General features: G+C 41.6%; 1 protein-coding gene across 1 annotated transcript; it reads left to right on the forward strand.

Annotated features, from left to right (window-relative positions):
- Nucleotides 1-6,228: 6,228 nt before the first annotated feature.
- LOC101836051 (acyl-coenzyme A amino acid N-acyltransferase 2) lies at nt 6,229-12,942 on the forward strand. The gene is made up of 3 exons (XM_005078714.3): nt 6,229-6,748; nt 7,852-8,054; nt 12,073-12,942. Exons 1-3 carry the CDS (start codon nt 6,286-6,288, stop codon nt 12,664-12,666), a joined length of 1,260 nt encoding a protein of 419 aa, XP_005078771.1. The 5' UTR covers nt 6,229-6,285; the 3' UTR covers nt 12,667-12,942.
- The last annotated feature ends 1,774 nt before the right edge of the window (nt 12,943-14,716 follow it).

Genomic DNA, 14,716 nt, shown 5'->3' on the forward strand with positions numbered 1-14,716 from the left:
CTGTTTGCTGATGATAGGTTGTTATTTGATGCAGGGCCTCACTAGCTGCTTGAGCTGCCTTCAGACTCTTGAGTTAATGTGATTGGTCCTTCTCTTGAGTCTCTGGAGCTGCTGAAACTACAGGTATGTGCCAGCACGCTTAGCAGTGTTGTTTTGGTTCTTCCTTTCTTTTTTTTTTGTTTTAAATGCAGTATGTTTGAATGCCTTGCTGGAAGGCAGCTTTTAGTTCACCACAGTTCTTGTATTCCATCTAACTCTGGACTTTATTTACAGCCTTATATTACATGCTTGTCTCCCTATTAGGTATCTCAACTCAGCATAGTTACAAAACAGGCTTAGAAGAAAGCCTCCTGTTATACAGAGGCTTCCCTAGCACTGGGAAGTCATAGGAAACTTCCTTATGGTCCAAGAAAAAATTAAAGTACTTTAAATTCTGTAGCCACATTTCTGCCACCCAGAGGAACAAAAGATCAAAACAGAAACCATTTTAATCTAGAAAAATAGAAAAGGCATGACATTTTGTGTGAGTATAATTTAATTCTTTTCCATTTTCTATCTTGCCACTAGGGAGTGTATTTAACTAAACACGTTAACAGTAAGAGAAATAAAATCATATTTTAAGTATCAGAAAGCATAGAGAAAGGAAAAGGAGAGGAGGAATGAACTCTCATGTTTCTATTTCTTTAATAATGTTGAAATTACAAAGTTTTTTAATGCATGTATACTTGTATGTGTCAAAGTGTGTGTATACATGCATGTGCCATAGTGATATATACATGTATGTTCCATAGCCATATGGATCTATACATGTATATACCATAGTGATGTGTACATGTATGCACCATAGCGCATGTATAGAGATGAAGAGACAACTTGTAGGATTTGGTTCTCTCCTTTGGTCCTATGGATCTTGGGATAGAACTCAGATAGCTAGGATTGGAGACAGGTGTCTTTACCCACTGAGAAATCTCACTGGCCTCAAATTTCTGTTCCTGTTTGAGGAAAATAAGGTATATACATAGGGTCAAACGTCATGAGTTAAGATGTTAATTTTCTAATTTATAGAGCCATGTTTTCTTTGAAGAAATGTGGCATTATGAGAAATGTCTAAGATTGTAGTAATTCCTTATCAATAATCTTAAGAGAATTGCTCCTGATTTCTACAATCCCCTTCACTTTAAATTCATCTTCAAAATTATCTTAATGCTCAGTTTAAAAAAATACAAACGCCACAAGATATGATGTAAAAAAGCTCAATAAATTTGCACCTCAAGAAATGATATATCAATACAATGCTTTTCTTTTGCTTTTGCATGATCTAAAATTCAATGTTTATAGCAATAGGAAGTGTCAATGTACAATTGAGTGACAGTACCTAAAAATTCATCTCAAGAATACAAATTTCTCTCTGGTTTTCAATTATACAAATAAAGATGATTCAGTCCCTTAGCTCACTCCACAAAGCTGAGAAGAATTTACTGGAAGTGAATAGAGAAAGAAAGGCAAATTTTTTCCACCTGATGTCCTCTTTGTGCATATAGTGTTCACTAACCATCAAGAACATCTATCTTGCTTGCGAGACTAAGAATGGACTCAACTAAAGGAGCATTGTGGTTTTTTATACTGTTGTATGGGAATGAGAGACCTATATAGATGTCACTAACAGGGATACATAGATCACTGTGAATGCCATCATTACATGACAGTTGAATGTACCCCTGCCATTCATTAAAAGCCCTTGCAGAAATCCTTTCTTGTTCTTCAGACCCTTAGTTGAGAATTTGAAGTGTATGAAGTCTTCTGTGGTGTGTGTGTGTGTGTGTTTGCATTTTAATCCTGGATATTTTTGTGTGTCTATTGTGTCTCTAAGACAGTGTTACATAAAGAACAAACAATAAATGGGACTAACATATATTAGATCTGTCAACTGATAACCATTTGTAGAAAGACAAAGCCTAGAACTTTGATTTGAATCCCTACCACATCTTTACAGACACACACTATGCCTGACCCTCCTGTGAAGGTGCCTTTGTTTAGCTCACTTTCCAGGTGGTATGAGTATAAGGTTACTAGTCATGTGGTCCTCTGCACTCTTTGTTGGCTGGGAAACCTGAGACACCATTCATCTGAATATTCAGTTGGCTGATCAACAAGCCCTTCTCTATTTCATAGGTTTGCTTATGTCAAAACCATATTATTTCCTTTAGGAAAACTTCTACATATAAAATTTCATTGTAATTTAAGTCTTTTCACTTACCTCAGTGTAAAAGGTAGAAATTTAGTCTGAAGATAATACTGACCATTATATGTAATTTCTGACAAGTGGGAGTCAAAAGAGTATTTAAAAAGGTCTCCAGAAAAATTAAAAGGTAAAGTATCAACACTCAATAGCTGAGATACAACAGCTATATCTCTAAGATAGACACTTCCAGAATATAAGCTTCTGACACCTGTCACCTTGCATCTCTTTCCTTTTTTATCTAGCTGTACAGCCTTCTAAATGAGAACTGTTTCTTTGGGGCTTCATCAGGGTAGGAATGATTACATTAAAAAAGAGCGAAGTTAGAAGTACTGAATTAAATTAAAAGCCTGGTTCAGAATCACATTAAATATCATAATTTCAGCTTTTAATATACAAAGGGATATAGGAATAGCTGGTAAAGCACTTATCCCAGAACTCATGCAAAAATGCAGGCCACAGTGGTACATGTCTATAATCTCAACACTGAGACAGTAGAGACAGGAGGATCCCTGAGGCTCACTGGCCAGCCAGTCATGACACATGGTGAGCTTCAGACCAATGAGAGAGCCTGTCTTAATGAAGGTTGATGGCTTATCATGAAGATAACAAACAAGATTGTCTTCTGATATACACATGTGCAGTCTCTCACACATGAACACATATGTACATGAATACATTCAGGTCCACACATATATACAAAACAAATGAAGTAGAAAGAAATCTGTTGCTAAGTTTTCAATTTTGAAAGGCAGATATTGTTTTAGGTAGTAGATTGATACTACTATTACCCATTTGATTAGAAGAGGGTGTAAAAGAAAATTCAAATAACTCATCTATATGATGTTTCTAAAATCTTCTTTGAGAGGTAAGAAAATAGAACAAATTCTGCAGAGGGTAACTTCAGGTGCTTTTAATGAAAGATTGAGCAAAGAGTCAACATTATAAGCCAGATAAAGATGAAAAAGAACAGGCATTGAGCAGTGTTCTGGAGTAGACCAAAGACTAAAATAAAGGGAGCACTGCTTTTTCTTCCAGTAAATTTGCTCCGTATTAATTGAGGGCTGTAGTCAGAACAACTTGAAATGTAAGCTTTCCAGTAGATACTGTGCAACTGATGTTTACTATGCTACTAGATATTTTTCAGGGCATCCTAAAACACAGTGAAATTAGAAAACTATATGTCTCTTAGTTCTGTAGGTAAAATACTTGGTTCTCAGAATTCAAGTAAGATATTAAACCAACAGCCAGTCAAAACAACTCCTATTCTCTGATATGTGTATATCCTGCAATTTGATGAGCCAAGGGAAGACCTAATGTCCTCTACTGACAGAAACATGACAACTGCCCAGATTATCCAGTGATGCTGCTTCAGGGGAGAAACGGTACTCAGTTTCTTGTTCCAGCTCCCAGTGTGTGTGTGTGTGTGTGTGTGTGTGTGTGTGTGTGTGTATGTATGCATGCATGCATGTAACATTTTCAACCACTGCCCTTCCACTGCCTCATTAAAAATAAACTCAGCTTGGGGGAGATGGTAGAGACTGGAGGATCAGGAGTTCAAGGCTAGCCTCAGCTACATAGTGAGTTTGAAACCTTCCTGAGCCACATTAGATGGTATCTCAAAACTAACCAACCAATCAAACAAACAAACAAAACCCAAAACTAACATAGGAGGCCTTTCAATAAGTGACGAAGATCTACCCACTACTTGTGACTAATTGTGAATTTAAAATAAACTATGGCCTCTGGATGAGTCAGAACACCAAAGGGTAAACTGAGGATAGGGAACACAATTAGCTGTTCCATCCTGGCCTGAAGGTAACAGAACCAAAGGTAAAAATGGATGGCAATAAAACACCGTTTTTCCTTCCTGGAACAAAGCTGATAACAATAAAGACATGCTAATAACAATAAATAAACTTAGTATTCCTTGTGGTATTAGACACAGTCTGAGTTCTATACCACATAGAAACTCTCAATTAATATAAGGTTAGACTAGTGTGGTAGTTTGAATGTAATTGGCACTCATAAGCACAGAGGGAGGGAATGGTACTATTAGGAGGTGTGGGCTTGTTGGAGGAAGTGTGCCAATGTGGTCTTTGAGGTTTCCTTTACTCAAGTTATCCTCAATGTGGTACACAGTTCTCTTCCTGTTGCCTGTGGAGCAAGATGTAGAACTTTTAGCTCCTTCTCCAGCACCATGTCTGCCTGCCACCATGTCCCACCAAGATAATGAACTAAGTTTCTAAAACTGCTAGCCCCAATTAAATGTTTTCCTATATAAGAGTTGCCATGGCCATGGTGTCTCTTCAGAGAAAAGAAACCGTAACCAAGACAACAAGATAGTGTGTGTATATACATGGACAAATGTACATGTGTGTGCGTGTGAGAGAGAGAGAGAAACAAGAAGAGACACATAGACACAGACACACAGAGGAAGAGACAGAGACACAGAGAGAAAACCAAGGTCTTACTATGTGACCACTCAGCCTAGTCTAGAACCTCTTATGTCACCCAGACGGGCCTCGAACTTGTGTTGATCCTCCTGCCTCTACCTCTCAAATAGTGGGATTGTCGGTGTGCTTCACTATGTTTGACTATAAACCAAACGGTACTTAGGTGAATATTTTCTCTCTTAGTCCTACCGGGTGGAGTCTTGATTCCATGTCCAAAATCTGGATCATTTTTGGAAGAGGGCAATTATGTACTTCTTCCACTAAAATTGCAAGGGACTGAAGCGGAATAATCCTTTACCCTGTGTGAATGTATGTCACTGTGATTGGTTTAATAAAGAAGCTGGCTGGCCAATAGCTGAACAGAATAAGATTAGGCAGGGGAGCCTGACCATGAGAATGTTGGGAGGAAGAAGGAGAGCGTGAGGAGTTGCTAGGCAGATGCTCAGGAAGCAGGATGTGTAGAAAATAAGGTGACAAGACAAGAGCCAGAGGGTAGATAAGAAATATGGGTTAATTTAAACGTAAGAGTCAGTTAGACTCAAGCATGAGTTAACAGCCAAGCATTTATAATTAATATTAAGACTCTGAGTGATTATTTGGGAACTGGCAGCTGTGGGAAAAAAACGTCCACCTACAAGGGACAGAGATCCTGAGAGCACCCTTCCTCTTTTTCCTTTGTTCCTGCCTTGTCTTCCCAAGGTATCTTAAATTTTATCTATTGGGAAGTGTAACTTTCCAGGCAGCAAGATGGCTCAGCAGGTTAAGTGTTCTGGCTTTCCAGCCTGGCAATCTGGGTATGGTCCCTGGAACACACATGATGGCAGGAGAAAACCTACTTCTGTGGTTTGTCCTCTGACGGCTTATGTACCCAGGCATGCACATGCAAGCACACACACACACACACACACACACACACACACACACACACACACTTAAAATGTAATTTTAAAAGTGTAGCTTTCTGTCTCTCAATATTCAGTCGCCTTTTAAGGACTTGATTCTGACTCCAATAAAATCTCCATATGTTCTGTTATGTGTCCATTGAAAACCCTTTTACCAGTGAAACCGAGACCCTTCCAAGGGGACTCTGTGGCCCTAGTTATATCACCACTGTAACAGATCATGATCCAATTAATCCAGACTGGAATGGGTTGGAGAGATGTACTCTTTTGGAGCCTCATCTCAAGTGTTAACTCCCTTAAAACCTCACAGACACCCTCAAGGTAGGCATGATTTTCTGACATTAATGCTCAATTAATTTCAAACCACAAAGCTACAGTGTTTATAACAGCTGAGGTAGGAATCAGTGTGGTCAGATCTAGTTTGAATTCGGTTTCGCTCCCTGTTACCAGATTTAAGCACACCACTTAGCTCCTTTCATCACTGGAGCACACAACCAGTGCTCCCACTCACTGCCTGTCCTCCCTGCTCCCCCTCTCCTCTCCCACCTCTGCACATTTTGTGCTAGAGTCCTTGGGAGTCTCATTTAATCAGACTTGATTGGTCTCTCTCTGGACTTCCAGTCTCCACCTCGGTCTCCTGGCTCACAGCAGTGAAGAAGCGCCATTCGGTCCACTCGCCAGCTTGCAGATGATTCAGGTGATAGCCTCCCCGTCAAATGCCCTTGCAGATGAGCCCGTGTCCATCCGAGCGACCGGCTTGCCTCCCTCGCAGACGGTGACCATCAAGGCAACACTGAAGGATGAGAAGGAGAATGTGTTCCAATCCAAAGCCTTTTACAAAGCCAACGAGGCTGGTGAGGTGGACCTGGAGCGGGCATCGGCCTTGGGGGGCGACTATGTGGGGGTCCATCCCATGGGCCTCTTTTGGTCTCTGAAGCCCAGGAAGGTTTTCCAGAGGCTGTTGAAGAGAGACGTGATGAACAGCCCCTTTGTAATCACTCTGGACCTCTATGACTCTGTTTGCTTGCAAGATTCAGTCACAATTAAACCCAAGGCCAGCCAGATAGTGCAGCGCTGGTTTGCTGGTCCTGGGGTTCAGCGGAAACAGATCCGAGAAGGTCGGGTACGTGGAGCCCTTTTTCTCCCTCCAGGTGAGAATAATCTTTGTTGACACAGAACATAAGTTTTTCTACTTGTGGCCTCTTGGTATATAAATAAATGAAATAGGTGTAGAAAACAGTTACTGATAATAAAGCGTAGAAAATGATTTTTAAAACAGTTCTTTGGTGTGCACACAATCTTACCATCTCTTAATGAAGAAAGCAAATTTGCACACTGATGAGATGAATGGGCTTACCTAGAATTAAACTTTGGTTGAATATTCGAGATTGTAGGGCATGGATATATTATCCTCATTGTTTTTCAGAACTGGCTGATATTTTGGCTTTCATAATTGTCAGTGCTAAGAAATCTGTTTCACATAATTATATGCAGTACCAAATGGTGCCAGTATATTTAGTGCCACTTAAAAACTTGTCGAAAATTCTACCTGCATCCTAAATCAAAGTTCACTTAGTAGTTTCTAGTGAAACTCAAGTCAGTAAGTCAAAGAGCAATTCTAAACATCAGTCATTCTAACATTATACAGTAGGAATATTTTAATTTGATACATGCTGAAGAATGACTGGAGGGACACATCAAAAGGCCTTGTTTTCTGTCATTAAACCAAGACCTATCTATAGGAACAAAGAAACTGCATGTGAAGCGAAAACATTGTGGTTCATGACACACAACAAATAAACTTGAATCTGAGCCTTGCCATTCGAGGAGGCAGCCACTATTTGCCATTACTGCTGTTCTGACACATGCAGAGAGAAGGGCACCTGCTGCTCCCTCAAAGCCAGGGAAAAGTGAAGTCTGGCAGGCATCAACAGAAACACCTTGGGACCACATTTTATTTGGAATTAAATTTTGGGCACTGCATGTTCAAATGGTTTCTTATGGCCAAATTTCTTCCGCATTCACTTATCTGAGCCCATATGGATTTGTGACCCACCATTTCAGAAGCTATGACATAGGGAGCAATTCAGGTGAAATAAATGTGCACTCTCATGTGGACATGTGTTTGGGCATGCTTGCATGTGAGCATGTACACGCATGTACCAGCATGTATTTGTATGCTGTTCTGCCTTTGTTTCCACCCCTGTACTTGACTTTCTTTTGATCCCAATTTCTTGTTTCTTTTTTCTCCCAGGAGAAGGTCCTTTCCCAGGAATTATTGATTTATTTGGCATTATTGGAGGCCTAGTTGAATTTCGTGCCAGTCTTTTGGCTTCCCACGGCTTTGCAGTGCTGGCATTAGCCTATTTTGCCTATGACGACCTGCCTGACAAACTGCTGGAGATTGACTTGGAATATTTTGAGGAAGCTGCCAACTTCCTACTAGCTCATCCCAAGGTATGCCTTGCTTCATCTCACAAAATCATAGGAAAGACAAACCACAAATGTCTGGTTTAAACAGTGCAGAGCATAGCTTATAACGTAAGGGTGGTAGGATAGTTGACTTGACTAGTAATGACTGTTTACTGGCACACAGAAGATAGTAGATACACGGTGCACATATTGTGATCCTCTTCAGTGGGAAAAAGTCAAGATATGCTACATTTGAAGCTCTCTCAATATATTCATAAGTGGCTCTTCAATGTTCACCAGCCACTGGTCCTGAATACTGAGCTTGATATGTTTCACACATCAGTGATGTTCTCTTCATGATATAATGCTAGTGTAAGTCACACTGAAGGATCTGAGACTGAGACTATTGCAGAAGTTCAGAAATGGAATTGAAGCACAACATAATTACCAGAAAAAAATGACATGCCCCAATAATCTGACTTTCTGAATTATCTCTTCAATTATTTTAATAGCTGGGATGCTGCGAGCCAGGCTCAGGAGAGATCTGACAAGGAGGGATCCTTTTAGAAATCATAGTTAATTTTCTGCAAATGGGGACCGTGGTCCAGTGGCCTTAGCATCACTTGAGATCTGATAGGCACAATTCCATTCCCTAATTCATAATCAGCATTTTCATGTTAACATAAAATGGGTGCTTCTTACACACGTTAAAATTTGAGAAGGACTGAAGAGTACACCTCATCACCTAGCTTCCCCTAGGAAGTAAATACCAATTGAATTGTGACTTAGTTTCCTTGGAGAGGTCCCAAAGTATCGATATTTGTGCTAGTGAATGAAGAGACACACAAATGGTACATACCATATGGAATCTACAGAGCTGAGAGTTGAGATGCTAGTTAATTTAACCATATTACTTATCATTTTGTAGATCACCAATGTTCACTCTAATATTAGATACGTGTGCCCAAGCTAACATATGTAAACTAATAAAGCCACAGCCTTTCCATTTGCTCAGGAACTGTTTTTTATTTAAATAGCGTTTTTTTCATTTATTTCACATACCAACTGTACACAGAGGTTTTGTCTCTCCTGGTTCTGCAGCCCTTTAGTCTCAACAGACACACAGATGGTTATATTAATTATAAACTGTTTGACCCATGGCTCAGGCTTCTTATTTACTAGCTCTCTCTTAATTACTAACCCATTTGTATTAATCTAAGAATGTCTGCTTGGTCTTGGCTTACCAGAGAGTGCCCAGACCTGTTACTCCTTCAAGGCTCCTCTCTGCCTTCGTCTTTCCAGCATTACTACTCTGGTAGCCCCACTACTGGCCAATCAGTATTTATTCACCAACCAATACCGAAGAATATCCTCCATTAACTAACCAGTTCCCCCTCCCTCCACTCCTCTCATCCCCTCCCTTCCCCCTGCCCCATCTACTCCCCCATCTCCATTCAGAAAGGGACAGGTCTCCCTTGGCCTTGCACAAATCTTGGCACATTAAGTTGAGGCAGGACTGAGCTCCTCCCCTTAGTTGGGGCCAGGTAATCCAGCATGGGGAACAGATTGCCGAAAGCCAGCTAAGTGCCAGTGAGAGGTCCTGCTGCTACTGTTAGAAGCAGTAGTAAGACCAAGCTACAGGACTGTCAAACACAAACACAAGCAGAGTGCCTACCACATGACCCAGCAACTCCACTCTTAGGCATATATCCAAAAGATGCCCATTCATACAACAAAGATGTCTGTTCCACTATGTTCATAGCAGCCTTATTTGTAATAGCCAGAACTTGGAAGCAACCTAGATGTCCCTCACCCGAAGAGTGGATAGAGAAAATGTGGTACATCTACACAATGGAGTACTATTCAGCAGAAAAAAATAATGGAATCATGAGATTCGCAGGCAAATGGATGACACTAGAAGAAACCATCCTGAGTGAGGTAACCCAGTCACAAAAAGAGAAACATGGCATGTACTCTCTCATATATGGATTTTAGACATAGATCTGGGGAGTGCCAGCCTACAATCCTATGGCCAGAGAGTCTGGGAAACAGAAACTTCATTTAGTGGCCGGTTAAGTACTGAGCTGAACTCAAGAAAGCCAGTAACAGAGAGGGAGGACTGATGATCAAAGGGATTAAGACTGGGTTGGTTTAACCCCCAGAAACAGCTGACCAGACAAAGGTTAACTCTTGAATCCCAGGCATCAGCCTGGGAATCCAGCATGGGACTGATCAAGAGACCCTGAATTTGGGTGTCAGTGAGGAGGCCTAGGGAACCTATTGAGCCTTGGGCAGCAGATCAGTACCCATTCCAAGTATACACACGGACTTTGGACTCCCATGGAACAATGTGAGGTGCACTCTCACCCTGAACTCTTGGGGAAGGGTCTAGGCCCTGCCCTATATGAAATGACAGACTATGGACACCCCCATGGAGGGCCTCACCCTCCCTGGGGGAATGAGGAGATAATGGGGGGGGGTTGGGGGGATGGCACGGGAGGAGGGGAGGGAATGGGACCTGGAACTGACTTGTGAAGCAACCTCGTTTCTTATCTAAATTTAAACTGGAAAAAAAGAAAGTTATTTGAATGCATGTTAAACATTAATGTAATTTTTGAAAGGTTATATCTGATTTTTTTTTACCAAAATAAATCTGGAGAAAAAAAAACTGCAATGCCAGAAAGTGACGCAGTCTGGCAGGGGCTTTGCTCCAACTATCAAGTGGTTTTTGAGCCCCTAGCTCCAGCACTTCGTTCACACAAACCACGGGCAGGGACAGCCTGAGTCCTCAAGGAGAGGAGAGCATTTTCTATTGTTGCTGTCTGTCCAGAATGCTCTATCTGTCATCACTCACCTGTCAAATTGCAGTCCACCAGACTGAGGGAAAGCCTTCCTTTTGAGACCCTCAGTCTTGTTCTGTGGGACTGGATATTTCAGGCAACTACAGAAATGAAGCCTTTTAATGGGGTCAGTAATATATGTGTAGTTCCTTGTAGATGTACACTAATATTTACATGGGAATTTTATTTATAAAATATTTTAATAAATATAGCAAACATACTAAGCCCTGTGTGTGCCTGGATGCATACGTGTGTGTGTTTGTGTGTGTGTTTGTTTGTTTGTGTGTGTGTGTGTGTGTGTGTTTGTGTGTGTGTGTGTGTGTTTGTGTGTGTGTGTGTGTGTGTGTGTGTGTGTGTGTGTACTGGGTGCATGTCTGTGGTCATGGAGAGTCCAGAAGTCAAATTTGATACCCTTCCTTTTTCAACATCCTCCTCGTTTTTTTTTTAAGACAGGGTTTCTCAGGGGCCTGCTTTTGACCAGGTAGACAAGGCTGTCCGGCCAGTGAGTTCCTGGGATTTGCATGTGTCTGCCGCCCTATTGTCTGATATTACAACAGTGTACCACGGCTCCTGCCTGCCTTTTAAACATGGGTCCTGGTGGATAAACTTGGGTCCCCAGGCTTGGATAGCAAGCACTCTACCACTGAGCTATCTTTCCAGCTCCAAACATCTTTTTCTAGTAAAGTCAAGAATGTGACCTTTCAGAAAGACCAACTTTCTCTGTTTTTGTCAGGTTCAGTGGTGCTCAATTCAAATCGTATTTTTAGAACTGTACTTGAAAATGATTATCTTTATACAGGGTCTCCCTGGATGGGAGGGAGAGGGAACTGAGATTGGTATGTAAAGTAAGATATCTTTTAATTTAAATAAAAATTTATTTAAAAAAGAAAGGGTCTCCCTGTGTAGCCTAGGCTGGATTGGAACTCAAAATCTCTTGCCTCCGTTTCCCTGATGTTGAGATTACAGGGCTGTGCCCCCACTCCTGCCTCTAGAGCTCTACTTTTGAGGAGGCATTATTTTGATTGTTCCGAGGTGGGTGATACAGTTGTTCCTACAAGATGCTAAAGCTCAGAGAAGGTATTACTAAATAGGAAGCAGTGTTCAGCTCTTACAAGCTGGAAAATCTGGAGTGTTAGAGTTTGACTGTTTTGGCTGCCCTTTCTTTGGAGACTTCTTCCCAGAGGACAGCGTGTAAACTGGTTTCCTTTTGCTTTGTGTTCAAGATCCAACAACCAGGAATTGGTGTGATCTCCACCAGCAAAGGTGCAGAGATCGGGCTGGCCATGGCCTGCTATCTGAAGCAGGTGGTTGCCACTGTCTGCATCAACGGTTCCAGCGCCATCTTAGACTTTCCTCTGAGGTATCGGGATCTAGTCGTGACAGCCATCCCTCGGGCTCAGGAGCGTATCCAAGTCCATGCCTCAGGGGCTGTGCGCTTCCGTTCTTTTATAGATGACCCCTGGAATAAGCTGAACCCACACAGTATACTTCCTGTGGAAAAAGCCCAAGGGTGGATCCTCTTCATCGTAGGAGAGAATGATGAGTCCCTGGATAGCAAGGCATGTGCACAGAGGGCCATGGACCAGCTCCACAGCCATGGGAGAAGCAGCGGAAGAATGCTGGCATACCCCGGGGCAGGCCACCTCATAGAGCCGCCCTATGCTCCCTGTTGCTTCGCCTCCTGGAACTCTGGCTTGCCTAACCCCGTGCTTTGGGGAGGAGATCCCATGGCTCATGCAGCAGCCCAGGAACACTCATGGAGAGAGATCCAGAAGTTCTTCAGGCAACACCTCCCTCAGTCCAGAAGCAAACTCTAAGGCAAAGGGTGTGACCATGCCCAGGTAGCATGGAAGAGGGTTGGATTGGCGTGAAGATAATAGCATTAGTTAGGATTGGAGGGTAGGAGTGGGATTGGAGGACAGTATTCTCCTGGCGTCCTTATATTCACATTTATTCTAATTCAGTTGGAAGAAAGTGAGACAAAAGACCAGATCACACACGCATCTGAGGTGTTTCTGACAAATTTATATGTAGCTGGAAATTGTGTAAATTAAATTTTAGTTTATATGTTGGAATAAATCGGTATTCAGAAATTGTGATATTCTTGCAAATTGGTAAACACTGTTTATATACATCCAGTTAAGGATTCATTTGATCTAGTCATTTCTAATCCACATGGATTCTCTAAAATTGCCAACTTCTTTCTAGGAGTACATTCTGTTTAAACTGTTTAAAGTTGGATTTCTGATGCTTGAGAGAACATTGCAGTCCACGATTAAGCATAATGCTTGCTGTAGAACACCAGTGGATAGCCTTTTTAAAAAGTGGGGTGCTTCTCTTTATTCTAGGTATATATTTCATGGGGGAAGTCCTTCTGTGTATATGTTGTCTTATTAGTTGATAAATAAAGCACTGTTGGCCAATAGGGAAGCAAGATAGGTGGGACTAGGAGTCAAGGAGGCTTCTGGGAAATGTAGTCAAGAGTGGAGAGTTGCTATGTGATCCTGGGAAGAGAGATCACATGAGGCTGCATCCTCGGTAAGATAAGTATTTATAGAAATATATATTAGTAGCCATGGGTTAATACTTAAGGCAGAACTAGCCAATGAGAAGCCCTGGACATTGGCTGACAGCATTGTAACTAATAGAGTCTTGTGTGTTATTTGGGGTTGATGTGGCTCTGGAACCAGGCTGGTGTGAAGAACACTCATTACATAATGGCGCCCAGAATTGGGACACAAATTTCCACTTAACAAAAGCTTAAAAGGTATTTTAGATGTGAGGTGCACTCTCACCCTGAACTCTTGGGGAAGGGTCTAGGCCCTGCCCTATAAGAAATGACAGACTATGCACACCCCCATGGAGGGCCTCACCCTCCCTGGGGGAATGAGGGGGATAACGGAGGGGGGGGGGTTGAGGGGAGGGCACGGGAGGAGGGGAGGGAAAGGGAGAGGGACCTGGAACTGACTTGTGAAGCAACCTTGTTTCTTATCTAAATTTAAACTGGAAAAAAAAAGCTTCCTGCAAAAAAAAGAGGTATTTTAGAAACAAAAGAATAGAAACAAGCATGGCTTCTTGGTAGCAGCCTTCTCTCGGGTGGGATCTGTTTTGCTAGAGACAAGCAGAGACTTGCGGGGCCAGTGCTGGCAGTAAACTTATACCCACCATGATGGAAAGCCAAGGGCTAAAACAGTTGCCACACTAATTTTTAGCAATGTTGTTCAACAGATAAAAGACACATGGCCAGAAAAACATAAAGATTTACAGTAAAGTCAGATTCAGATGAAATAAAACCTCTAAAAGGTTTATAGTGTGTTTAAAAATAGGCTGATGTTGGTGGCTCATCGGGAAGCAGAGGCAGGCCGATCTGTGTGAGTTCCAGGTCACCCTGGTCTACAGAGCAAATTCCAGGACAACCTCCAAAACAATACAGAGAAACCTTGTCTTGAAAAACAAGGCAAACAACAACAGCAGCAACATATATATATATGTATGTATGTATGTATGTGTATATATATATGTAGGCTTGGGAGAGAAAAAGAATGCTCATTATATATATTACTATTTTTTAAAAAATCAGGAATACAATTAAATTTAATCAAGTGCCTTTGTGGCATTTATTGAAGCTGGGTGAGTTAATATAAACAAAACCTTTAAAGCAGTGTCTGGCATATAACACCTGCCTCGTCAGAGTCAGCTGTGGTTTTCAAAGGGATGTGCTCTGCAGTGTCATGATGCTTTCCTCTTCCCTTCTCCTTGTCTGTTGAGTTATGTTCATTCGTCATTACGTCCGTGTGCTCATCAGGCATTCAGATGAGATTCTTGCATTGACTAACAAGGATGCTCAAGTTTCTTTTGAAACCAGTC

This window comes from Mesocricetus auratus, unplaced genomic scaffold, assembly GCF_017639785.1.
Source record: "Mesocricetus auratus isolate SY011 unplaced genomic scaffold, BCM_Maur_2.0 Super-Scaffold_6730, whole genome shotgun sequence".
Classification (NCBI taxonomy): Eukaryota; Metazoa; Chordata; class Mammalia; order Rodentia; family Cricetidae; genus Mesocricetus; species Mesocricetus auratus.

Bases quoted from the DNA above. Each gene is read 5' to 3' on its own strand.
- LOC101836051 (XM_005078714.3), top strand. From the start codon at position 6,286: ATGATTCAGGTGATAGCCTCCCCGTCAAATGCCCTTGCAGATGAGCCC. The intron at 6,749-7,851 runs GTGAGAATAATC...TTTTTCTCCCAG, and splicing joins AGCCCTTTTTCTCCCTCCAG to GAGAAGGTCCTTTCCCAGGA. The intron at 8,055-12,072 runs GTATGCCTTGCT...TTTGTGTTCAAG, and splicing joins TCCTACTAGCTCATCCCAAG to ATCCAACAACCAGGAATTGG.